This window comes from Pseudopipra pipra, chromosome 1 (genome assembly GCF_036250125.1).
Source record: "Pseudopipra pipra isolate bDixPip1 chromosome 1, bDixPip1.hap1, whole genome shotgun sequence".
Classification (NCBI taxonomy): domain Eukaryota; kingdom Metazoa; phylum Chordata; class Aves; order Passeriformes; family Pipridae; genus Pseudopipra; species Pseudopipra pipra.
The window spans coordinates 29397144-29409220 of record NC_087549.1 but is presented as its reverse complement, the minus strand read 5'-3'; the positions used below and the strand labels follow the sequence as shown (position 1 = coordinate 29409220).

The 12077-nt window shown below is 42.6% G+C and overlaps 1 protein-coding gene across 8 annotated transcripts in view; it reads right to left on the bottom strand.

The window, feature by feature from the left end:
• The window catches only part of TPD52 (tumor protein D52), a 119094-nt gene that overhangs the window by 67384 nt on the left and 39633 nt on the right, over positions 1-12077 (bottom strand). For 6 of the 8 annotated variants that reach the window (XM_064650156.1, XM_064650179.1, XM_064650145.1 and 3 more), the window contains one exon: positions 10546-12025. In XM_064650156.1, coding sequence (XP_064506226.1) covers positions 11909-12025 — 117 coding nt within the window. In that variant the 3' untranslated portion in view covers positions 10546-11908. Of the gene's footprint in view, positions 1-8909; positions 12026-12077 lie in introns of those variants that run through there. The other 2 variants (XM_064650167.1, XM_064650198.1) reach the window with 2 other exon arrangements.

Sequence of the window (12077 nt, the reverse complement as noted above, 5' to 3'; positions counted from 1 at the left end):
AATGGAAAAAAACAAGGGAAACAGCTCTTTTTTGCCTAGAAGAGGATGAGGGAAATTGAATGCTATATTTTCGTTCTTATCTTTACTAAATTTTTATTTATTTTAAAAAACTTTGTGTTTATTTTAAAAAAACTTCCCATCACTATCTTAAAACTACAAGCTTCTCTAAAGAACCACCAGAAAGCAAACTTCTGCTGTTTCAACCAAAAGAGGAACATCCATACATTCTCTTCAGCACAGTGAAGAAATGTGGTCTCATTTTAGAAAGCAAACCAAATAGAATCATAGAATCATAGAATCGATTGGGTTGGAAAAGACCTCCGAGATCATCGAGTCCAACCCTTGGTCCAAATCCAGTCCATTTACTAGATCATGGCACTCAGTGCCACGTCCAATCTGCGTTTAAAAATCTCCAGGGATGGTGAATCCACCACCTCTCTGGGCAGCCCATTATAAATAAAAAAATAAATATAAAAATAAATAAAAAAATAAAATAAAACTCTTCAGCCAAAAAGGATGGAAGTAAAAACCTGAAATTAGGCATTTAAGCATCCTTTGTTGAGAAGCGGTAACTAAGTGTTTTGATAAAGCACCATTTTAACTTCACTCTAGATATTAGGATTTTTGGTGACTAATTTACTGTCCAAGCATAACAGTACTTTGTAAAGACCTCTTCATGAACACCCTTTCTTTTTTAATACTTTAGGATTAGGCTTTAAGGAGCACAGGTACAGAAGCTAAGGTATCTCCCCTCTTGCTGCCAACTTGAAGGTAAAATCTGGTAGTGACTGCTGCAAACAATGGGCTAGAAGTCTCAGTGTCCCAGCATATCTGGGAGTATACTGAACTCAAGTCTCTGGAGAAGAACACCCTCTCCCCTGTGGAAAATCTGAGAGAGCGTGATCTATTCTGTAAGCCTTCTTTGCAGCTTGGACAAAACAATGTGACAATATTTGAAACCTTAGTTATAAACTGGCAGACGTAAAGCTGCTCTTGCCAATCCATTTGAAATCAGCTGAGCTATAAGCCCTGGAATATGAAGAATATCCTACGTTATTTATGAATTTAGTCCAAAGTAAACTATCATAATACTAAAAAAAAGCCTCCAGGAATTCCCATTTAGATAGTTACATTAAATGGATATCCAAGCTGCCCTCGGAAGACAGAAAACACCAAAAGTAACACTGGAATAGAAACTCTGATGTTGCTTTCTTACACACACGTATTACGATTGACACTTTTTTCACAGAACAGTTTGGGCTGGAACGGACCTTAAAGATCATGCAGCTCTAACTCCTCCCACCATGGACAGGGACACCTTCCACTAGACCAGCTTGCTCAGAGCCCTATCCAGTCTGGCCTTGAACACTTCCAGGGATGGGGTATCCATAGCTTCCTGTTCAGTGCCTCACCACCATCACCATTCTTCCTTTTGTCCAACCCAGATCTACCCTCTTTCAGTTTAAAACCATTGCCCCTTGTCCCATCACTACGGGCTCTAGTAATAAAGACTGAGAGAGACTTTTTACAAGCCCTCTAAATGTTGAAAGAACACAACAAGGTCTTCCTGGAGCCTTCTCTTCTCCAGGCTCATCTTCATAGGAGAGGTGTTCCAGCCCTCTGATCATATTTGTGGCCTTCCCTGGACACGCTCTGCCTTCCAGCTACTGAGGCCCCCATAACTGGATGGAGTACTCCAGGCAGGGTCTCATGACAGCAGAGGGTACTTCTCTATTTTTAAGTCCACAAATTTATCTGAAAGACAAGCTTTCTGGGGTAAATCTCTGGCTGAAGATTTGACTTGGCTACAGACACAATTTTTAAGCCAACCCCACATACTGAAATTACACTTTTTAAAAAATAGTTTAAAATTATATTTTGATTGAAGATTAGGAAAGGATTACACTTCTATTTTAAAAACAATGAAAGATTCATCGCACATTTTGACATGAATTTGTGTTCATTAACATCCTTCCATCAAGTGCCATATTTTGATGGTCACTGCAATGCTGACTGATGAATATAGCATATTCCAAACCTTAATTTATTTTTGCATACAGAATAACTTATAATTAAAAGTATCTCAGCTGTGCAGAAAACACAAAATATGCCTGAATGTATATATTTGTATATACAATGTCCTCATAATAACAAACAATGTAATATTGTGAACTAAGCATATTTTTAAAAGAGATGCAAATAACAATTAACCAAATACATGTAGAACTTAACCAGTAAAACACCATGGTGAAAACAATCTTTGTTTCTCATGATTCAAATTTTCAAGTAGAATCATGCAGATCTCAAAAGAGAAAAAAGATCACAGGAATAGGATTTGTACAGTGCATAATATTGAACACGGGAAGACCAGAACAGCTGTATCAAGAAAATTAATTGTCTGCTGCTTCTAGACCCTTTTTTGAAACTTCTTCATCAATCAACTGCCCATTTAAAACACCAGAAAGCAGAAATTCATATTGCTAACACACTATAATGCTACCCAAACCACCAAGGCTTACCCAACAAATCTTATAAATGTACAAGCTGCTGCACTGGTTGACTCAATACCAACTTCTGTTTGTAGTTTAAGGAAAGTTTTCCACTTAACTTCACACTTTGAATGGATACACTGTGCAGAAACTGCAAAACAAGACTTTCATAAAGAATTTCAAATGCAGCTTTGAAAATATTCTGTTGACTAGACAGGTGGATCATTTACGACACTGAGCTATGACTTTATTTCACAACATAAGATAGCACGTAATTTGGTCACAATAAAGCTGCTTATTTTTCTTTAAACAACTTCTATATATAATTTAAAACATGAAGTATTTATCTATATATATCTTTCAAGGATTATTTTTATAGCAAAAAAATAGAACATTAGCCTCTACACCAGGGAAAGTGGGTGAATCACTGCATGCATTACATCAAAATGAAAATCAAATCAAATGAGCACACAGAGTCCTAAAAAATGGCCCATGGTGTTTTGAGCCCAGCATCTGCCTGTGCAGCTTGACTGCTTAGGCAGAACTCTGCATCGTTTCTCTGAACAATTACATGTGTGTCCTTGCATTTTAGGTTGCCATGCTGGAATGGGACACTGGTAATCCCACACAACAGCGCTGTCATATCTTCAGCCTGACATTTTCTCCATTTATCACTTCAGGCCCTTTTTTCCAGGTTCCTGGAGGACAGGATGCTGTTTCAATAGCCATAATATGAGAATAACTGGGATCTCCCACAGCAACGGTGGATGTAAATATCCTGTTGATAACAATAACCACTCACGGACCTCCAGCAATGCCAAAGCAATCAGTCACCAACCCAGAGCTATCTGAAGGAGCAAATTCCAGAAGACAATTCCTCCAGAGCTGTGATCTTCCTCATGTCAACCAAGGACAGAGCTGTGCAAGGTGCCCAGGGCCTTCCCACGTGAATCTGTGTTCCTGAGTACACTGCTGTGATAGGCAGCGGTGACAATTTTACTGTACTATAATTAAATCCTCCAAAGCATCATTCTCTGCTGCTGTCCAACAACATCAGAAGTCCTGTCTACTCCATTTCACAGTGTTGCTCCAACACTATGTGAGTTTTACAAAATCCTGTCATGCCAGCACTCCTGTCATACGCAAAGCAGGTGTTCCGACAGAGCCAGCTGTGCCTCCAGCTGGAAAAAACCCAAGTCAGAAGAGACAAGTTTTGGTGCCCCAACCAGAGCATTCATATGGTAGAACTGCTCCTTCACAGAGGTCAAAAGAAGGACAATCAGGTTCATTCCTACTTTAATGCAAACCAGCATTTCAAGCAGACCCAGCTGAGACGATGCTGCGACACAGCCCTTATGTAGCACAAACCCAAAGGCACCGGGCTGTGTTCTCAGCGCAGCAGGAGCAGACATAATCCACATCTCTCAAACGCAGAAATGCAATCTGGCAAAGCAAGCCAAGAGCAACTTCCAGGTAAAGACGACCCATTCCAGCTCCCACAAATCCCACAACTGGCAAGTCCCGCTCAGTTAGTCAGCAGTTTTCAGCACTTGAATGCTGGCCAGATGGTAATCTACCCCTAAAAGAGTAACCTCTGTGCTTGGCACATAGGTTTTATAGAGTGCTGTTACACTTGTAATCAAACCAAAAATGTTTTTAAGCTATTTATTAGCACTAGCAAAGCATCCACACAAAGATTACAGGTGTCCTAAGAAATATTACACCATGAAAATAGCAAATGATAATTGCATTACCTATAAATCAGTTTTTTTGCTGTCAAAGAACCACAACTTCAGGATAAACATCTTCTAAATGTTAACTTAGGTGGGAAGACAGATTGAGAGAAAACTTTTCCACCGATAATTACATTAAAATAATTCTGATTTATTTTAGTATTTTGTTTCAAAACATCCAGTGTTACACATTATTTTAAACTGAGGTTGCCCAGAGACTGCTCAAGCATGACAATTACATATTCTTTTTAAGGATCTCCACGTAGCTTTCAGAAATGTAATAACGTTCCTTTAAAATTCTCACTTTCATGTTTTAGTTTTTAATCTCTCCCCTAAAACATAAAGTCAACTCTTTATATGACCTATTAAAATTTTTTTTTTGTTTTCTTTCTTTATGAATATTTGTATTTTATTTTTTAAATAGTGATAAGAAATTTAAATATACAGACACCTTCCTCAAATTTATGAATCCTTTCAGCAATGGACCTCTAGCTAAGAAAATTTTAAAATATATAAATGTCTGAAAGAATAATTTCTAATATTTCTCTTTTAGAAATTAGTTATTATGATGTACTGATACCAACCCAGTCCCCTCCATCTGAACTTCAGACAAAATCAGTTACGTTTCTTCTTAATAAATGGTTTCCCTTCAAACACGGTATTCAAAGAACTAAATAGGAAATTTCTTAAACGTGCTGCTTTTCCGGCGACATCTGAAAACAAGGGGTGCCCTCTGCTGTGCCGGGAGTAGAAGTTCACCCAAACCTCGGCGCAGCATCTCTGCCCGGCTGGGACCAGCGGCCTGGCCAAGCCAGAGGCTGCACATCTCTGCTTCTGCACTCGGACAACTTTCTGTCCGTGTCACCGCGCCCTGACACGCACCTGATGGTTTGCACCCTGTTAGTGTCACGTAAAAAGTCCCAACAGAGCAGCTTTACCCCACTGTTGGCACATACAGCTGACTAGCAGCAAAGCTAACACAGTGCTAACTCATTTCTACCTAAAAAGACACTTGACAAGACTTCACCACACACATTTTAAACATTTTTAGACTATTTAGTGCAAAAAAAGTGCATTCATTCTTAATTAGTTACTTCATTCTTACATTTTCTTTGAACTTTGGCAACTGAGAGAACGCAGCTGAAGATCCATTTCTCTACCTGTATCAACAAAAAGCATCACATCCTTCCTAAAAGGCAAGGTTTCCTATTTTGCTAGGCAGATAGCTTTAATCTGTAAATAAAGGTAACACCTAAAGCATTTCCTTCTGTCCTTCTAAAAGAACCTTAAACTTTTGTTGTTGCTGTTGTTGTTCAGTTTATAACGCAAAACTTACGTATCATAAAAATGCAGAAGGAAAAAGCAGTAAGAATTGAGCTGTCTGCTGTAGACAAAGTTGAATATCATGTGGGTCTATCAAAATATTTTGCTTACCAAGTTGCCACCTTTTTAACAATTTTAATCAGCATTTACATGCCTGCTCTGTAAATGTCACTATTTGCAAAACAGTAACAACAGAACAGTAAACTGAACGCAAAAACTAAAACACAAAGACGAACCCCTAAAAAGTTACCAACACAGCAAGACACCACTAGGCAACTCTGAAGCAAGGTCAGCAGTACACATTACTGCTGTGCCCAAAAATTTAAAAGTTTTAGGAAAAACATCATCATGCTTTTTGAATCATCTGAAGACATGCCCATTTATCAAGTTTACTTATATCTGCCTAAAATAAGCCATTGTTCCACAAACAAAAGAAAAACAGCTGGCAGACAAAATCTGTACAGAAACATTATCAAACTTCTCCCCAAAAGAACAAGAAACATTAAGGACCCAAACAGCACCTCTGGCTCTTACTGGGTGAAGCACAGCAAAAGCCAGGCAGCACTTTGGGCCTGTTGATTTGCCACCTGAGATAAGGAATGTGTGGCTCAGGTAAGGAATAAGCAAGACCACACTCCTCGTGCTTGAAAGAGCAGATCCTGCTGATGCAGAAAGGGGATGCAGCTAGAGCCACTGCACCCTCTTCTGAGGGGAGCCCCACTAGCACCAGGGTTGCTCCCAGCTATGGGAAAGTTTATTTACCAGATAACACACTTCATAGCAATCAAAAATCAGTTAAAAGTGGTGAAAATGTAATTTCAAGGAAACCACACAAAATGCAGATTACTCTGCAAGTCAGATCCCTTTCATTTTCCTCATTTCAATATGCCACTTTCCTCTGCTACTTCATTCTCACCAAAATCCACTCCCTCTTGTGCACACTCTTCAAAGAGCAAACAGTGAATAATCATCAATGACACCCAGGCTCACAGAGAACTAACTGGGCTAAGAACAGCATGAAAGTAGAGTCATGATTATCTTCATCTCCTTGTTCTGCTTTGAACATCACTGGGACACTGCAAAGCAAGTTACTTTTCTTCCTCTGGTTCGAGTGAAAAAGTATTTCAGCAAAGTGAAATTCAGAGCTGTAGTCCAGATATTCATTTTTCATGCCTAGTTTGATTTCTAGTACTGCATTATTTTATATTTGTACATGTAATTCCACTTGGAAATGATGCTGTGAATACTATGTAACATTTGAGTTCGTTAAGAAGCTTCAAAGGCTTGATGACTTTGTAGACAGAAAAAGAAAAAATGTTTCCAGCTTCTTACTTGAACAGAAAAATAAAAAAGGGGGAAAAATCAACTTCCCAAATCCCTACGGTAGGGATTCCAAATTCCTAAGGTAGCATTCAGTATCTCCTACAGCTGGATCAAGTGATCCTCTTCCTAAATTCTTCTGTGGACAACCCCCTGGACACCACCTGAGCCAGCATCCTAGGTTAGGCAAACTTTTGATCTTCGCACAGCCAGCTTTGATAGTGTGGATTTTCAATGGAATCAATTTCACAGAATATTACAGATTGTGCAGTAATCTGGGATATCATGTCATGGATTCAGTGACAGGCATTTCCAGTTCTACACGCCCACTACCACACCAGTCCTGCAATAATAATTCACAGCATCAATCTCCATATCCTACTGGGCACACTCCAAGTAATCCCACTGGTGTGGGCAAACAGAACTGAAAAAAGTTACAAAAAGACAACTTCCACCTGAAGAATAATCAGAGGTCAGGCCTTTTCAGCCTGGAAGAGATTTTTTGTGATACATCAGTACACACAGAGCTTTTTCGTGTTTCCCTATGTGTCTGCTAACAGGCACAGTCACAATGTGTAGGGAAAATCAGCATGACAAAACTCCCTGCACTGCTAGAGAAAGTGATGGTTATTCACAAATCTTTAAATTCATTTTACCACTCACTCTCTCCCAAGTTCCAACCACTCACATTCTCATACCCACAGACCCACAACAAGCATTTGGAGAAATACCACTTGGATACAACACCAAGGATGAAGGCTGCCAGCTATCAAGGCCTCACTGCACCTCCAAGATTGATCCTGTTTGGCAACGGTGAACTAAGTTTTGGACAAATGTTTTACACCCTTCAGGACTCAACAGTTGTTTAGAGGGTAGTCCTTTGCTCCAGTGTTTTACTTAGTGCAGACTCAATAAATAGCAGACCTACAGCTCACTGTCTCTCCATGACTGTTTTCATGGTGGAGGACCAGGAAAACAAATGGCACATAAAATATGGGACACAGGCATGTTGCCCTCCTCCTGTAGTTCAGGAGCAGGGTCTGCTCTTGATGAATCACTCATGCTCCTGCTTATCAGTGTAGGCCTTGCCAAGCCCATCATCTTCAGTTTTACTCCTGACAACAGCTTCCTGGAGAACTGTGGTTTTCCACATTATTATACAGCATCCTTTCAAACCCTGTCCTCCTGTTTCTTTTGCTGCTTTCACACATATACAATTCTACAGGTGTTTCACTCGTGAGTCTTTATATTTCCACTACAAGTCTCTGGAGCACTGGCCTAACAGGTCTTTGATCTGACCCACTACAATCAATTAAAGATTTTCCACATCCTCCCTGCCAGCCTGCAAAAGCCATAATACAGCTTTGCCCACGGAGCTGTTACCTTGCATTCTACACAACCAAAATTACTTGCTCACTTTCTATATTAGATCTTTGTAGGAGCATGTTAAAAAGAAATATGAGCTGTCCATGTTTCTCTGCAGGCTATTTACTACCCAGGGTGAAGCAGTGAAAAGAGAATCACAGAATTGTTAGGGCTGGAAAGGACTTCTGGAGATCATCTAGTCCAAAGCCCCAACAAGGCAGGGGCACCTAGAGCGGGTTACAGGGAAACCTGTCCAGGTGGGGTTTGAACGTCTCCAGAGAGGGAGGCTCCATGACCTCCCTAGGCAGCCTGTTCCAGTGCTCTGACACCCTCAATGTAAAGTTCTTCCTCATCTTGAGGTGAAACATTTTGTGGTTCAGTTTACGGCCACTGCTCCTCGTCCTGTCTCTGGGCACCACTGAGTCGAGTCTGGCCCCATCCTCGCGGCAGTCGTCTTTGAGAATCCCCTCAGTCTGCTCTTCTCCAGACTGAACATGCCCAGCTCCCGCAGTCTCTCCTCCTAAGAGATGCTCCAGACCCCTCATCATCTTTGTGGCTCTCCACAGCTCCTCGTCTTCCTTGAACTGTGGAGACCAAAACCGAGCACAATGCTCCACATGTGGCCTCACCAGGGCCGAGTAGAGGACGCTGCCTCGGCCCGACCGCGCCGCGCCCTCACCTGCTGGGGGCCAGAGCCTGCCGTGCCGCTGCCCGGGCGCTGCTCCCTGCGCTGCGGGGGGGTCTCTGCGGCGCCCGGCGCGGCCCCACTGGCCCTGCGGACCGGAGGCACCGCCGCCCGACACTGCCGAGCCCCAACCCGGACCGCGAACCGCGACCAGCCCCGCGCCGCCATCGCTGCCAGGGGCGGGGCCGCCACCCCAACGCAGGCGCGGCGCGAGGGGCTGAGGCGGGCAGCGCCATGTTGGGTGAGGGACGCGGGCGCCGCGCTGCGCAGAGGGAGCAGCGGCGGGACGGGAGGACAAGTCCAGGAACTGAGCCAGGAGAGGCTGGGGATGGATACCGGGACGAATTTCTTCACGAAAAGGGTAGCTAGACATGAGAACTGGCACTCCAGGGAGATGGTGGAGTCACTGTCTCTGGATGTGTTCAAGGAAAGACTGGATGTGGCACTTCACAGAATCACAGAACATGCCGAGTTGGAAGGGACACAGAAGCATCATAGAGTTCTACTCCTGGCCCTGCACAGGACCAACCGCAACAGTCACACCGTGTGCCTGAGAGTATTGTCCAAACACTTCTTGATCTCTGTCAGGCTTGGTGCTGTGACCACTTCCCTGGGGAGCCTGTTCCAGTGCCCAACCACCCTCTGGGTGAAGAACCTTCTCCTCACATCCAACCTAAACCTCCCCTGACACCACCTCAGGCCATTCCCTTGGGTGCCCCACTTGGTGCCATGGTCTGATTGACTTGGTGGTGATCGGTCACAGGTCAGATGATCTCAAGAGGTCTTTTCCCTCCTCACTGATTCTGTGATTAACACACTACCCCTGAAGGCAAAGCTTCAGTGGCCAAGTGACCCCAAGGCCACTTGCACTCGGAGCAGGGAAGGTGTGGGCAGAGGAGGACACAGCTGAAGCTCATGTGAGGCTGCAGCTGCAAAGCTTCAGTGTAATACTGTATTACAGAAAAATCATCCTGCCATTTGGTCATAAAAAAAAAAACAAACCTTCCTTCAGAACACAGAGAGCTCAACTCTGGAGTAGATGACCCTTCTCTTCCTCAGATAAATAAATAAAAACCTCATACAACAAGGATCATGTTCCAGAAGGACCTGCTCTACATGGTACTGACTCGACAAAGGAAGAGCAAGACTCTCTCTGTACCCTTCAATTCTCCCTTCCTTTGCTAATGTGCAGCTGTCAAAGGCTGAGGGTACATCTCAACCCATTTTCTGAACTTCACAATGTAATCAGGGCAGTTTAATTTAATGCAGTGGCAGAGCACTGGAACAGGCTGCCCAGGGAGGTAATGGATTCTCCCTCCCTGGAGACATTTAAAACCTGCCTGGACACCTGTGTAACCTGCGTAACCTAAGTGACCCTGCCTTGGCAGGGGGGTTGGACCTCCAGAGGTCCCTTCCAACCCTAACAAGTCTGTGATTCTGTAATTTTCTGTAAGACACTAGAAGGCAATCTAACCTTAGTCTTCTCCAGAAATGTCAAGCTCAGCCATGCAGATTCCCCCCAGTACAGTAGTATATATCAGCACTGAAACCAGACTTCGAGGACTGTTTCAATTAGAAAGAAAACTTCCTTACTTATTTACGTTATCCTCCATATTCACGGGACAATACATTCCTCACATACAGGTTTTTATTAAGCTTCTCACATGTGATTAAGCATATATTCTACATCTGACATGCTAGCAAGGTTGTCAGGAGCCAACTTTTTTCCCTCCAGACATCTGCGGTGGTTGAAGTTTCACGGATTTCACACAAATGTTGCAAAACTTGTTTCCAGTTCTAAGCGCAGTGATAAAAAGTTCTAACCATACCAATACCATGTGCCAGAAACAAACAAAACACAAGAAATTTGAGGAGTACAGCAGATAAAACATGTAGGAGGACAGATCTTGTAAGAGAGCTATGCTGAGCAATGACATTGTACACCTCTCAAAACAGATTTCTGGGGTCATGAACAGGGACAGGGGTGCTGCTAGAGGTACAGGCCTTTAACACATGAAAACAGTAAGACAGTGTATCAGATGTTTTCAAGGGTCAGCCTACAAGGGAAGCAATGTTAGAGTTTAGGAGCAATGCTCTTGATGCCTAAGAAAGAACCACTTCTGCGCTCAGGCTTATTCTTGCAGTCTACACTTTGTTAGTATGAATGAGACACCACCATGTGTGAATGAAGATGAATCTATTCACAACTGGTCAAACCTTCAGAAGTGTGTTACCAAACCACACTGACATCCTGTGCAAAAAACAAGACTGAAAATGTTATGGGGACTGAACCAAACCAGCACTATGAGGCATCTTGCTTCCATTGGCATTGGTCAGAAGTTTCCTACGTGGACGATGCACAGATAAATGGGTAATTCTTAGATGTTCTGCGTTACCCATCCACATCTGCTGTATGAGGAACATGCTCATAAGACAGTACACTGCTACTCATGTGTGATCCTGCTATAACTTGTGTAAAGCCTGCTGAAATGGAAGTCCTTTCTTTAGCTAGGAGCGATCCTTCCTCCTAGTCCAGTGTCCCTTGCAGGCAACACTCAACTGAAATAATCACAAGGGAGAGAAGAAACAAGCTTCAGTTTGGCAGCAGCAGTAGATTCATAATGATTAAGTTGAGCAGTAGTTACAGATTGAAAAGAAATTATGTATCCACAGTATCTGTACAGTATAATTAACTTCTCAAAAGAGTTGGTTTTTTTCATTGCTATATTTTAAAGGTTGCCTTTAAATTACAGGTAAGTCCTTTAAATGCTTGAAAGGCATAAAAATTCCCCTTCCCACACAAAACCCCAAATAACATATTTTAGTTTCAAAAATATTTTGAACCCACAAACAAGCTTGGTATCAGTTAATCTGGTAAAATAACTACGTGCTACATAAAAGCACATCTGGTGGAAAGAGCGCAGAGAATGTTACAAGTGTGCTTGGTTTTTGCTTGCAGTATCTGGCAGTGGGTAGCAGGACAGGCAGGAATTTCAGTGGGTCTCCTCCTCTGTCTGTTCTGCAATAGTTTCTGTGGCACTGGCATTGGCAGCGGAGTTGAGAACTTCTCCAAAGTCTCCCCCAGCAGGTTTGCTTCCTCCAACTTTCGACTAGATAGAGAGAGCCCCAACATAAAATATTAGTTACTTGGCATGCCAGACA